The 12952-nt window shown below is 41.2% G+C and overlaps 1 protein-coding gene across 1 annotated transcript in view; it reads left to right on the forward strand.

Annotated features, from left to right (window-relative positions):
* The window catches only part of LOC126262732 (probable ATP-dependent RNA helicase DDX60), a 79486-nt gene that overhangs the window by 39290 nt on the left and 27244 nt on the right, over positions 1–12952 (forward strand). Inside the window, exon 2 of the mRNA XM_049959540.1 lies at positions 8847–9052. Within this exon, the coding sequence (XP_049815497.1) occupies positions 8855–9052 (198 nt within the window). The 5' untranslated portion in view covers positions 8847–8854. The remainder of the gene's footprint in view (positions 1–8846; positions 9053–12952) is intronic.

Below are 12952 nucleotides of genomic sequence, written 5' to 3' on the forward strand. Positions count from 1 at the left end.
TGGGGTGCATATCGCTCTACGCTGCTGCAGCTCTACAGAGTCCTTGTTCAATCCTGCCTTGACTATGGGAGTCTGGTTTATGGTTCGGCAGCACCCTCAGCATTGCGTTTACTTAACATAGTGCATCACTGTGGCATTCGACTGGCAACAGGAGCTTTTAGGATGAGTCTGGTGACCAGCGTCCTGGTCGAGGCCGAAGTCCCTCCATTGAAGGTTAGGCATTCACAACTGCTGTGGGGTTTATAATCTCAGAGCACCAGTAGTCTCAGAGACACGGGCAAAAACTTTTTTTTCCCCTTCCTAGCATATAGGCTGCCCTGCACGGCAGACATTTGTATAGGAACAGTATCGGCCTGTCAAATCAACCTGCTTTGCAGGGCAACTTACGTGATACAGTTTTCCCAATCCCAACATGTAGGCTCCCCTACATTAAAGGTATATTGTGTTGGAGTGGTATTGGCCTGCTTAATCAACATGTTTTGCAGAGCAGCTTGTACGTCAGATGCAAATAAAGGATTTTCAAGCCCCTGATATGTAGCCTGCCTGACATGACAGACTTGTTGTGAGGGCAGTAACAGCCTGCTTTATTGAACTGTATTGCAGGTGAGCATGCCGATGAGCATGGCTGGGGACAGATTGAAAGGGATAGAGGAGGAAGTGGACAGTTAAGAGGGAAGGAGGGCAAGATGCTTGAGGCAGTTGGAGGGTTTAGAGGGATAGTGGTCAGGTGGAAAAGAAATAGGGGGAGTCATAGATGGAAATAGAGAGAGGGAGGAGGATATTGCCAGAGGGAGGGTAGAGGAAAGTGTGAGCAGAGAGAGGGGTGGAGGAAATGGGCAGAGAGAGGGGTAGCAGGAGATAAAGGGACAGACAGAGTGGGAAGCAGGAGATGGGTAGAGACTGGAGGATAAGGTGGACAAACAGAGGGAGATTGAGGTGAACATGGGGGCAGGAGGAGATCTGTTCAATATATGTGTCGAACACACGTGCAGGTGAAGCTGCAGGAAAAGGCTAGTAATTGCATAAGTTGGAAGGAGAGAATTGTATATAATTGTGTAACTTGGAAGACATCTCACACTTAACCAGTTTATGACAAAGAAAAGTGTGTAGCTGAGAGCACAGTGGATAGCATGTCTTATGTACAAAGCATACATTACTGCCGCTGTCATACCTTAGCAGAAGATCGTTCTGAGAACCCGAGGAAATTCTGGTCCTACGTAAAATCACTAAGTTGCTCAAAGGCGTCTATCTAGTCACTCATTGACCAGTGTGGTGTGGTAATAAAAAGACATGAAAAGGGAAGCTGAAGTGTTGAAAAAAATTGTTCACTCATGATGGTCATTCAGGCATACCTGACAAAAAGAAAATTACAACACCAAGGAGGGGTTCTGCGACATGTGTGAAAGTTGGTATGCGTGTTCAACATCTGAAAGATGATGTCTGTTAAAATTTTGCTCCAGTTGCATAAGAGTGGCAGTAGTAGTGCCACTATGAGGATGCAATCAGGTTTGCTTTAAATATATGCTATAATATTCGTGAGCAATAGTTACCTTTGACACTGGACATGTTGAGTTGATGTTAATCAAGAATGCCTTTATGGGAACAAAGATGCCATTCTCAACACCTCTCTGCATTTGAATGAGGTCGTGTAATAGGGCTATGAGAAGCTGGATGCTTCTTTTGCAATGTTGCAGGAAGACTTGATGTGAATTTAGCCACTGCTGGCAATGGAAGATGACTCTGGACGCCATGTGGCACTACCATTGTGTTCGGTGGATGGCTCTGGCAATTGTACTTCTCTTTATCTTTATTTGCCATTGACCACATGTAGTGAAATAGGCTTTATAATGATGTCAAGATACATATTAGTTAGTGTTTACATTACAAGTACAAATTATTTATGCTGCATTAATCAGTTGTACAGTATTGCACTCATAGACTTTAAACTCAATTTCTATGTTAAAAGTATCCAAGAATTCTGTAAGACTGTCTGTTAACTGTCTGTGCAGTTTACTTTTAAAATTATTGAAAAGTGTAGTGAGTGCAGTAAGTGGTAATCTGTTAAATAATTTCAAACAGTTCACTTTGTGAGAGTTGCCTGTTTTTGTCAGCCTATGTCTAGGAATGTCAGTACTCTCTTTGTTTCTGGTGTCATGAAAGTGTACATTCTCTCTGGTGTTAAATTTTGTTCTGTTCTTTTTAGCATATATCAGTGATGCATAAATATAAAGATTTATCACTGTCTTTATTTTCATTTTGATGAATAAGAGACGACAGTGTTCCCTTGGGCCAACCTTGCACATTATTCATAGCACCTTTGTCTGCATCAGTATTAAATCTCTGACATGACATTAGCGGCCCCATGGTAACAGCCCATAAGGTATATGAGACTGAAAAAATCCAAAGTAAGCTGTTCTGTTACTCACTAGATCAGACAGTTTCCAGATGAGATAGGACACCCTTAATAACTTTTTGCAGACCTGATTGATACGGGGTTGCCAGTTAAGTTTGGAATCAATGTGTATTCCAAGCAATTTTACGGATTTTGGTTCTGCCTCTTTAGCCAGTCCCAACTGCAGATGCTGAGTTTTCTCCGGATTACATAGAAGTTTGTTAGCTGAGAACTAGTTTAGTGTTAAGGTGAGTGTGTCCTGTAATTTATCGTGTAGCTTTGATAAATCTCAATCTGTGCTGATTAAGGTTTAATCATCCACTTAGCAGATAACTGACTCAGGCCAACATAAGATGGCAAATCATTAATTTCAACAATGAAGAAGAAAGGACCCAGGACAGAGTCCTGAGGTATACCAGATGTGACACTATACATAGAAGAGTGTCTATTTTGAATTGACACAATTTGTCTCCTGTTATTTAGATAAGAGTTGATTATTTCTAACTGTGTGTTATTTATACCATAATACTTTAGTTTGGTTAGTAGGATGTCAAAGGGGATAAGCTGTACTCAGATCACAAAGTTCAAGTGAGACTGTTTGTTTATTTTCAAATGCAGTTTATGTCTGATTAACTATGTCAAGGACTGCAGAGGTGGTATTTTTCCCTTGTCGAAAACCATGCTGTCTATTACACAGAAGTTCATACTTTTCAAAATAGTTGGTTAGCTGTTTGTGGAAAAATGCTTCAGATATTTTGGAAATGGTTGGTACAATAGACACTGGTCTATAGTTGTCAGGGAGGTGTTTTTCCCCCTTTTTGTATATAGGTATAACTTTGGAAATTTTTAGCTGATCAGGGAAAACAACTTCTGCAAAAAAGCAAGAGGATTGCAAATGAAGTGTATTGTCCTTTTTATTGTGTAGTTAGATACCCAATAGTAGTCCATACTTTTCGAGTTTGAACATTTTCTAACAATATTTATTAGATCTGTGGGTGCAACTTTATGTAGCTGATCAGCAAGTATATCAACCGCTAGTATGTCTGACTGTTTAATTTGTGATTGTAATTCATTTACTGTAGTTGTAAAATATTTAATGAGCTCCTCTGGCTCAAGTAGAACATCTTGTGTTCGGTTAGAAGCATTTCTCATTTAAAATATCCCAAGTAGCCTTGAATTTGTTTGGGGCTCCTTCTATGTAATTTTCATAGGCAGCTTGTTTAGAAAGTTTAAGGTTGGCTTCATAATGTTTTTTACATTTCAGGTAGTCTTTATAATAAGTATCCTTTTTTTCTGTTCCACATTTACCATCGTTTTTATGCTTTTTGTACAGCGAAAGCATCTTTTCCTGGATACTAGCAAGGTCATCAGTGTACCATTTAAGCTTTTTACCTTTTCTATTTGGTTTAGTACTGATTCTTTTCATTGGAGAGCAAGAGTGCCGTAAGTCAGTGTATGTCTTATGGAAATTATGAAATAGAGTTTCAACAGTTGATAGATCTGTGTCATATTCATAAACAAAGTCCCAGCTTATCTTTCTGAGGGAGTCTGAATAACTTAACTTATTACTCTTTCTGATCTCCAACCCATGTCAAGTTTGGCTTCTTATTTGCAACCTTATAATTCTTATCTGACTGTGTGTACTAGTATCTTAGGAGTAGAGGATCGTGATCTGCAAAAACAGTCATCTGCAATGCTTACACTATGTAAGTCTCTTGAAAAATTAACTATATTATTGTCCAAACAGGCATTTCCACATGTCAGGCTATTGTTGGTATAATATAGATTTAGTGATCTGAGTAGGTTTAAGAATGTTTCTGTGTTGAGTTCCTTTGTGTCTTGCGAGTCAATGTTGACATCACCACATATTGCTACATTTGTTTTGAGCTTTAAGATTTTTCTCATCAGCTGTTCAAATTTTTTGAAAAATAAGTTAACATCACTGTTTGGAGATCTTTAGAAGATCTTTAGAAGCTGGAGATCTTTAGAAGCTAAAAATAACAATATTTTGGTCTATCAGTCTTACACAAGTAAATTCGCTATTTAATTGTGAAGAATAATAATATGTAGTGTTCACCATTGGAAGTCATGTAGTTACCTGCTAGGCTATTGAACTACGCCGTCACAGTACATATATTCAATACTGAAATTTGTCATAATTTGAGAAGATCAGTAATATCTATACTTACAGCACTAGAGGAAAAATGACCTTTATTACCTATTGTTAAAGCTGTCAGTGGCTTAATAAGAAGCAACAAATATTTTGGATCATTTGCCTATTAACATAAAATGTCTTGAAAGAGAGCAAAGCAACTTTGTAATCTAATTTAAAATCCTATTTCCTGGACAACTCCTCGTGTTCCATTGACAGATTTATACTTAAAAACTGTTAGCCAGTAAAAAAGAAAAGAAAAGATATAATTTCGCAGATTGACAAACCCAATATATTAGTTGTAACTGAACATTGGTACAATGAAGCTCTGATTAGCATTAGTCAACCACTGTATATGAAATTCTGCACAGCCTTCAGTAGAAAAGACAAGACTGGGGGAGGTGTAGCAATTTTCACTGTAAATGAAAGTAATTTTAATGTTATTGATGTGAGTGCCTTCTGCTTGGAAGGAGTCTCAGAATTTGCTGCAATAAATCTAAAATGGGTAGAGATAACATAACAGTTATCGATGTTTACAGGCAACCTGTAGCAAATAAAGATACCTTTTTTGTAAATCTTTCTGACTTGCTTGTATATATAGACACAACATTTTCTGGGCCAAATGGTCATGTAAATATTATAGGTACAGGGGATATAAATATAGATTTATTAACAAATGATGTCAGCACCAAAAAGTTACATCATCTGTGTGATGAATTTAACCTGACCCCATTCATTCGGGAACCCACTAGAGAAATTGGCAATAGTAAAACATGTCTTGACAACATAATAACAAACATGACCCACCTATCCCACAGTGCATTGGTTTTAAAACTAGGCATCTCAGATCACCATGCAGTACAGCTTAAATTGGAGCTCCATGAGGCCCCCACTGTTACCACAAAGCAACAGTTTGTAACTAAAAGAATAATATATAATGGCAACATAAATAGACTAAACTGCATGCTAGCACAAATAAAATGGTTTGAAAATAATAGCTTTTCATATGATAGCTTTGCTGCTGATTTCTATTACTGCTTTGATACCATGTGCCCAGTTGTAATCACAAAAATGAAACAAACAAAAAATATAAACAAACATATTTGGGTAAATAGTAATGTCACCGAAGAGAGGGAAAAATTAAAACTACTCCACAGTGCAATGCTGAATAATAGAGAGATTCCTGAGCTAAAGGAAGCCTTCAAAATATATCAAGCACACTATGAGGACTTACTCACACAGACCAGGAGCAACTATGTTACAAATAAGCTTCAAAACTCACACAATGTAACTGCTGGCTTCTGGGCAGTCATAAACAGCTTTAGAACCTGCAATGACAAATCCTGTATGGACTTTATTATTAACCACAATGGCATGCTTATAAAAGGCCAACTGGAAATTGCAAATATTTTTAATGAATATTTTTCTTCTGTAGGGGAAGCCATAAATGACAAACATAAGAACATGTACTACAGTTTTAAAGGTAATACATGTGACCATAGTATATATGTAGCCCCCACAAACTGTGCAGAAATAATGGGAATCATTAGCTCTCTAAAACCCTCAAATTCAGCTGGGCATGATGGCCTAAATACTAATGTTTTAAAAGCCTGTAGCCAAAATGTCTCTGTACCTCTGTCTGCAGCAGTCAACAATAGAATCAGGCACCTTTCCAGACAGACTAAAAATAGCACAGGTAACACCCATTTTTAAGAAAGGTGACAACAACAAAATAGAAAACTACAGACCAGTCTCAATCCTTCCTGTCTTTTCCAAAATAATTGATAAAGTTATATACAACAGGATTATAAACTTTCTTAACAAACACAACCTGATGTTCGAAAATCAAAATGGATTCCTAAAAGGTAAATCAACTAGCACTGCAGCTGCTCAACTAATTGAAGAGGTGTTAGGAGGTATCAAAAGCAAGGAACGTGTGGCAGGTGTATACCTAGACCTGGAAATAGCCTTTGATTGTGTGAATGTTGACATCCTATTAGACAAGCTATGGAACATGGGCATTAGAGGCGCTGCTTATGACCTAATAAAGTGTTATAAGAGCAATAGAAAACAGTTTGTTCTACTTAAAACGGAAAGTGGTGTCTACAAATCAGAGATCACTTGCATAAAATAAGGCGTGTCCCAGGGCTCGGTGTTGGGCCCCCTTCTGTTCTTGATCTATGTAAATGATGTTAAATACTGTGCTATAAATTCCAAAATTGTTCTGTATACCGATGACACGTCCATTGTATGTAATAAGGAATCATGTAATGAACTAGAGGCCAAGTGTTTTAATGAAAGCCACTTAAATGTAAGCACCAGTAAAACATGTTTGATGGAGTTAAACAAAAGTAGTTTGAATAATGAAATTAAATTATACATGGGCAACAAATTGGTAAAGAAAGAGTCTAGTGTAAAATTCCTTGGCGTAACAATCCAAAGCAACCTGAAATGGGACACAAATATTGACTCCCTAACAACTAAGTTGTCAAAAAATATATTTGCAATCAGTACTATTAGCAAGTTCTGTAGAGACACCGTAGTGCTAAAGACTGCATACCAAGCTCTTTTCTCCTCTCACTTGAACTACGGTATTGAAATTTGGAGGGCAACAACCAGAGCTAATCTAGATAAGCTACTCATTCTTCAAAAAAGGGGTGTGAGAATAATCTGTGGAGCAAAATATAGGGAATCTTGTCGCAACTTGTTTCCAAAAACAGAGGTGTTAACTGTTATAAACACATACATTCTAAAAGCCATATTGCTTGTGGAAAGACTGCACCCAAACACTTATTCAGATTTCCACCAGTACAATAATAGAAATAAAGAAAGATTTTACATTGGCAGCCACAGAACAGCACTTTACGAAAAGGGGCCTCAGTACGCAGGTATAAAATTAGCTAATGCACTGCCTAGTGCAGTCATGGCTCTTCCTACAATTAAACTGAAACATCAGCTTAAGAAATTTTTAGTAAAACACCCTTTATACCCATTAGAAGAGTACCATACTTATATGAAGAACAACAAATGCTTTGTGAAATTATGTGAATAGAAATCAGTAAACATCTTATTGTAATTTTGTTGTAAATTAATGACGCATTCAGAAGAATGTGTCTTGTGTATTGCACAAATAACTTTAATCATTACTGTTTCTTTGTACATGTGCAGTGTACCATTCGATGTTGAATAAAGCTATTATTATTGTTATTATTATTATTATTATTATTATTATTATACTATCAGACTTGGTAACCCGTTTAAGATGAACAACACTAATGCAAAAACTTCCTGGCAGATTAAAACTGTGTGCCCGACTGAGACTCGATCTCGGGACCTTTGCCTTTCGCGGGCAAGTGCTCCACCATTTGAGCTACCGAAGCACGACGCACGCCCGGTCCTCACAGCTTTACTTCTGCCAGTACCTCGTCTCCTACCTTCCAAACTGGCAGAAGTAAAACTGTGAGGACCGGCCGTGAGTCGTGTTTCGGTAGCTCAGATGGTAGAGCACTTGCCCGCAAAAGGCAAAGGTCTCGAATTCGAGTCTCGGTCAGGCACACAGTTTTAATCTGCCAGGAAGTTTCATATCAGTGCACACTCCGCTGCAGAGTGAAAATCTCATTCTGAACACTAATGCACTCTGATCGTAATTGTACCTGTGACACAGAACTGAAAATGTAATCATTTACATATCCATCGGTGATGTGTACATGCATGAAGTTACATTGACATCTGATCATGTCTTCTGAGAGCTTGGCTTTTTTTGTATTTAGAATGGATTGATTGACACATTATGCTGCACTTTGTTTCTGTCCTTTTGGTGTGTAATTTAATAACATGCAATGTTCTTTTGCCTTGTGCTAAGTAGCTTGTCTTTTCTTTGATAGTTTTGTACATATTCATGTGTTTTTCTCTTTTAGGTTCTGAGCTCATAAAAAAAGAATTATTGTTATTACTTAGAGCCACAAGAAACATAGTTGCAGAAAACCGTTGAATATCTATATTTGAGGAATACCTTAGCTCTTTAAAGTGTTTCTTACTTTACTTCTGTGGTCAGCTGTGTATTTACAGCAAAATCGTTAATAACGAGCTTAACACCAGCAGTCAATTTAAAAGGGATAAATAAAAAAACAAAAATATCTATGTTCGCTACATTGAATGCCGTTACAAGCTCAGATTTGAATGGTGCTTTTAATTCTCTCTCTCTCTCTCTCTCTCTCTCTGAATTGATGATATTGTTATCACTTCATTTTTTACATTTCATTGAATTTGTGTCACTTTTATGATGTTACTGTTTTTTTCTAGATTGAGACATGGAGGACATAGATGAGAAAGAAAAATCACCTACCCCTTCAGATTTATCATCAGATGATGAAGATAGTGTTTGGTCCAACACTTCTTTGAGTGTTGGTGAAAGTGAAATTTGTATTGGTGATTGTAATGATGAAGATTTTTATGATGTAGAAGCTGCAGCTAACCTAACAGTGGAAGAACAAAATAAAGTGGATGAGGTAAAGTTTTATCTTTTATCCACGCTAATGATTGAAGCAGAAGAAATGAATTAAAATTTGTGCTTCGATCATTATCGTAGATAATGAAGAGACTTAAATGTCTCAGGGCAACATGTAATTATATGATCTATTTTATCTTCTAGCTGCTGCATCTGTAAAAGAAATAAGGATTTGCAGTATCCAGTAAACATGAATAGAAGTATTTTCTGTTGATTATGCTTCTGGGGAACCTAGTTTTAAAAGATAGTTCGTTACTTATTGTTTTAGTACTAACAGTATCTACTTTCTGGAAGTTGATTTTTTTAACATCTTTAAAAGATGGGTTCTTTGACTTTTAACTGTGGAGGGAAAAGATGGAGTCATAAATTTTTAATACTAAAAAATAAAAAAACACTGTATATGAAACAAAAACAAAAATTAAATGCAAACTGTTTGAAAGTGCATATCAATGCACAGTTGTGTAGTCTAAATCTGCTGCTGGATAACATTCGGTACCATGCTATCCCATCTCATGCATTGTAACATGTTAGGATTGTCCTTGGTGTGCTTTCCATGAGGTGGTCAATACATTGCTGCTCAAGCCTAATTCACTCTTCAAAAATGGCACTCCTGATGTTACCCAATGGACGAGCAAGATTCATACCTCTTTGCATTGCAAGTTTCAAATGATCCCTAGCATGGGTAATTTAAGTCAACTTAGCACATACTACTGACCATTCTGTTCAGTTGATTCCAGCCTCCTGGGGCAAGGGTCAGAGGTGACGACTGACATCTGCACTTAATAACAACTCAAGACATGTCTGGCACAGATCCATGCTGAATGTTTGGGGCTGCCTGCCAGACAGTGCACTGGCACTTCTACAATGACCATCAGGGGTCACATAAGAGCTGCACTCAGCAATGAAGACAGGTCAATTCCATTGGTCCAAGGTCCATTCCAGGTACTCCCTGGCCCACCTTCTTTGCCCTTCACAGTATTAAGAGATTTGTTCTGTTGTTCATAATGGGCAAGTAGACACCAATTTGATTGTGTGCTCTCCACCTGGGTTGATACAGCTCTTCCATTTGCCCGTATCTTCCCTATGAGCCATAATTTTTTGATCCCCTGCGGGTTTGGGGGTAAGAATAGGCCCGCGGTATTCCTGCCGGTCGTAAGAGGCGACTAAAAGGAGTCTCAAATGTTTCGGCCTTAATGTGATGGTCCCCTAAGGGGTTTGACCACTAGATTTCAAAATTTTCTGTTAGTGCGTACCATTTGGGGAAGGACACCTTACGTGGTGCATTCTATATCCATCTCGCCCTAAGATCTGGCACAACTGATATTGTCATGGAGTTGGCCTTACACTGAGCTTCCGGTCACATCAGCTGCTGTGTGTTCCGGGTAGCATATATGCCCTCCATTATGAACTTCCATCTTCGCCCTCCTGATACATATGGATATTCGACACCCGACATCCAGCATGGTAGCCAGTCCGTTGTGGTGGGGTTGTCATGTACCCTCTTGGTGGTAGCCCCCTGACTACACAGGAATCGCACTGCTGATGCCTGAGCTGCTACCTCCCTACGTATGCCGAGGAGTAGATGCCTATCCCTCTGGGGCATCGGGGACTCCCGGCAAAGGCCATCCTGCCAGGTGGTCTTTGCTGTGGCTGGGTGGCACCCGTGGGGAGAGCCCCTGGTCGGAGTGGATGGCATCAGGGCGGATGACCCGCAATGAAGTGTGGTACATCATCTCTCGCTGGTGGGCCTCCACCAGCAGTCTCTACGTGATCGAGGTCGAAACTCAACGGGAAGAAATTTGATCAGAGATCATTTCCCTCCCTGGCCACTCCATGGGAGGAACGTAAGGCTAAAGAAGGCAGTGGAGAATATTCACCCAGGTACCTCGTGTGTACGCGAGTTGATGGGGAATCGCTTATGTCGACCAAGCCCCCGTTTTTTGTGGAGCATTTAGAGGACAAGTTCGGGCAGGTGGAGGGCTTGTCCAAAATGCGCTCTGGTTCAGTGCTTATCAAAACAGCATCCTCTGCCCAGTCATGGAGGTTGCTCAATTGTGACAAGCTGGGGGATGTTGTTGTGGATTGGCCAGAGCGCCAACCCACAATGAGAGGAAGCCGAAAGGCACGTGTTTAACCTCACGCAGGATGGCGTGAGGTCTGGAACCAGACAAGGTCTTTATAGTAGCAAAAATAGTACGTAGCTTCTGGAATACTCAACTTTAATCCATAATTGGTGAACATCGGTCTGACGGTACATGCATCACAAGATAAATAGCAATTGATAATGGCGCCTTGCTAGGTAGTAGCAAATGACGTAGCTGAAGGCTATGCTAACTATCGTCTCGGCTAATGAGAGCGTAATTTGTCAGTGAACCATCGCTAGCAAAGTCGGCTTTACAACTGGGGTGAGTGCTAGGAAGTGTCTCTAGACCTGCCATGTGGCGGCGCTCGGTCTGCAATCACTGATAGTGGCGACACGCGGGTCCGACGTATACTAGCGGACCGTGGCCGATTTAAAGGCTACCATCTAGCAAGTGTGGTGTCTGGCGGTGACACCACATTCCTCCCCCGCAAATCGGCGTAACGGTTGTGTTATAAGTCTTCCGCCTGGAGCCTAACAACAGGCGAGGCTGTGCCACCCGCACCCTGCCATTCGGCCCGAGGGGAGCTAGGAAACGCCTGAAAACCTACTCCAGGGTGCACGCCAACATGCGGTGTATGCGCCCGTAGAGAGACAGGAGGGGCCGAAGAGTCGACCTCCATCGGGTCGGGGCACCCGACGGGCGAAGACGCCATGTGGTCCGGAGCGGGCAAGAAGTCCATGGCGGAGGACAACGGGTCACGGGAAGTGATCGGCGGCACGTGACCCAGGGAGGCGCCTGGCAGTTGCAGCGACGCGTCCACTGCGGGCGTCACCAGCGGGAGAACAGGCGGCGGCGCATCGCCATGGGGCAAAATGGAAAGCAGCGTCGGTAACACCTGGGGATGAGGCGAGCCAGTAGATGGGTCCCCAGGGCGCTGACCTGACGGCACCGTCGCTGAAAGCAGACGGGGAGCGGTAGAACCCGTGCGACGACAGAGGCACAGCTGATTGAGATGCCGACGCACCTCACCAGAGGCCCCCAAAACCAGGTACATAGCGCGGCCGAGGCAGCGAAGAATGCGTCCTGCGAGCCAACGCCGTGAACCTCGATAGTTGCGATAGTATACAATGTCACCTGGGGCAAAAGCAGCTGTCTGCCGCTGCACAGGAACCTGATGCGGCGGATGTAGCAAAGATATCAAGGTGCGATGAGGGCGACCGTGCAACAACTCAGCCGGCGAGCGACCATCTCGGGGCTGAGAGCGATACGTGGACAAAAAGAGCAACAACGCATCCTCCCAAGAATGAGACCCTTTCAACTTCAACATCTGTGACTTGAAAGTCCTAACCAATCGTTCAGCGGCACCGTTTGACTGTGGCGAAAACAGCGCGGACGTCAGATGTTGAATACCATTGGCCTTGCAGAATGACTGAAATTCTGCGGACATGAATTTAGCACTGCATTTGCTTGCTTGCGTGGCAGCTGTGCAGACGGGCGCGAGGGTTGTTTACTGTTCAGTGCAGCGCGCCCGGCGTGCCGGTGAATGCGACACACGGCTGGTGAAGTTTCAAATGATTTCTGAGCAAATTCAAGTGTGTCCTGTCGATCCAATATGTCCATCACTTGTTGAAGGGAGGGATTGACTAGTTTCAAAATCTGTTCCCTTATACGAACATCAGAAATGTCCTGTGCAATTGCATCACGCACCATAGTATCTGAATAAGGGAGTCCACATTGACACTCAAAAGCACAATCCCTAGTAAGGCCTTGAAAGGTTGCAACCCACTCCCGATTAGTGTGACCTGCCGTACGTTGTG

Source organism: Schistocerca nitens, chromosome 1 (genome assembly GCF_023898315.1).
Source record: "Schistocerca nitens isolate TAMUIC-IGC-003100 chromosome 1, iqSchNite1.1, whole genome shotgun sequence".
In the NCBI taxonomy this organism is placed as follows: Eukaryota; Metazoa; Arthropoda; class Insecta; order Orthoptera; family Acrididae; genus Schistocerca; species Schistocerca nitens.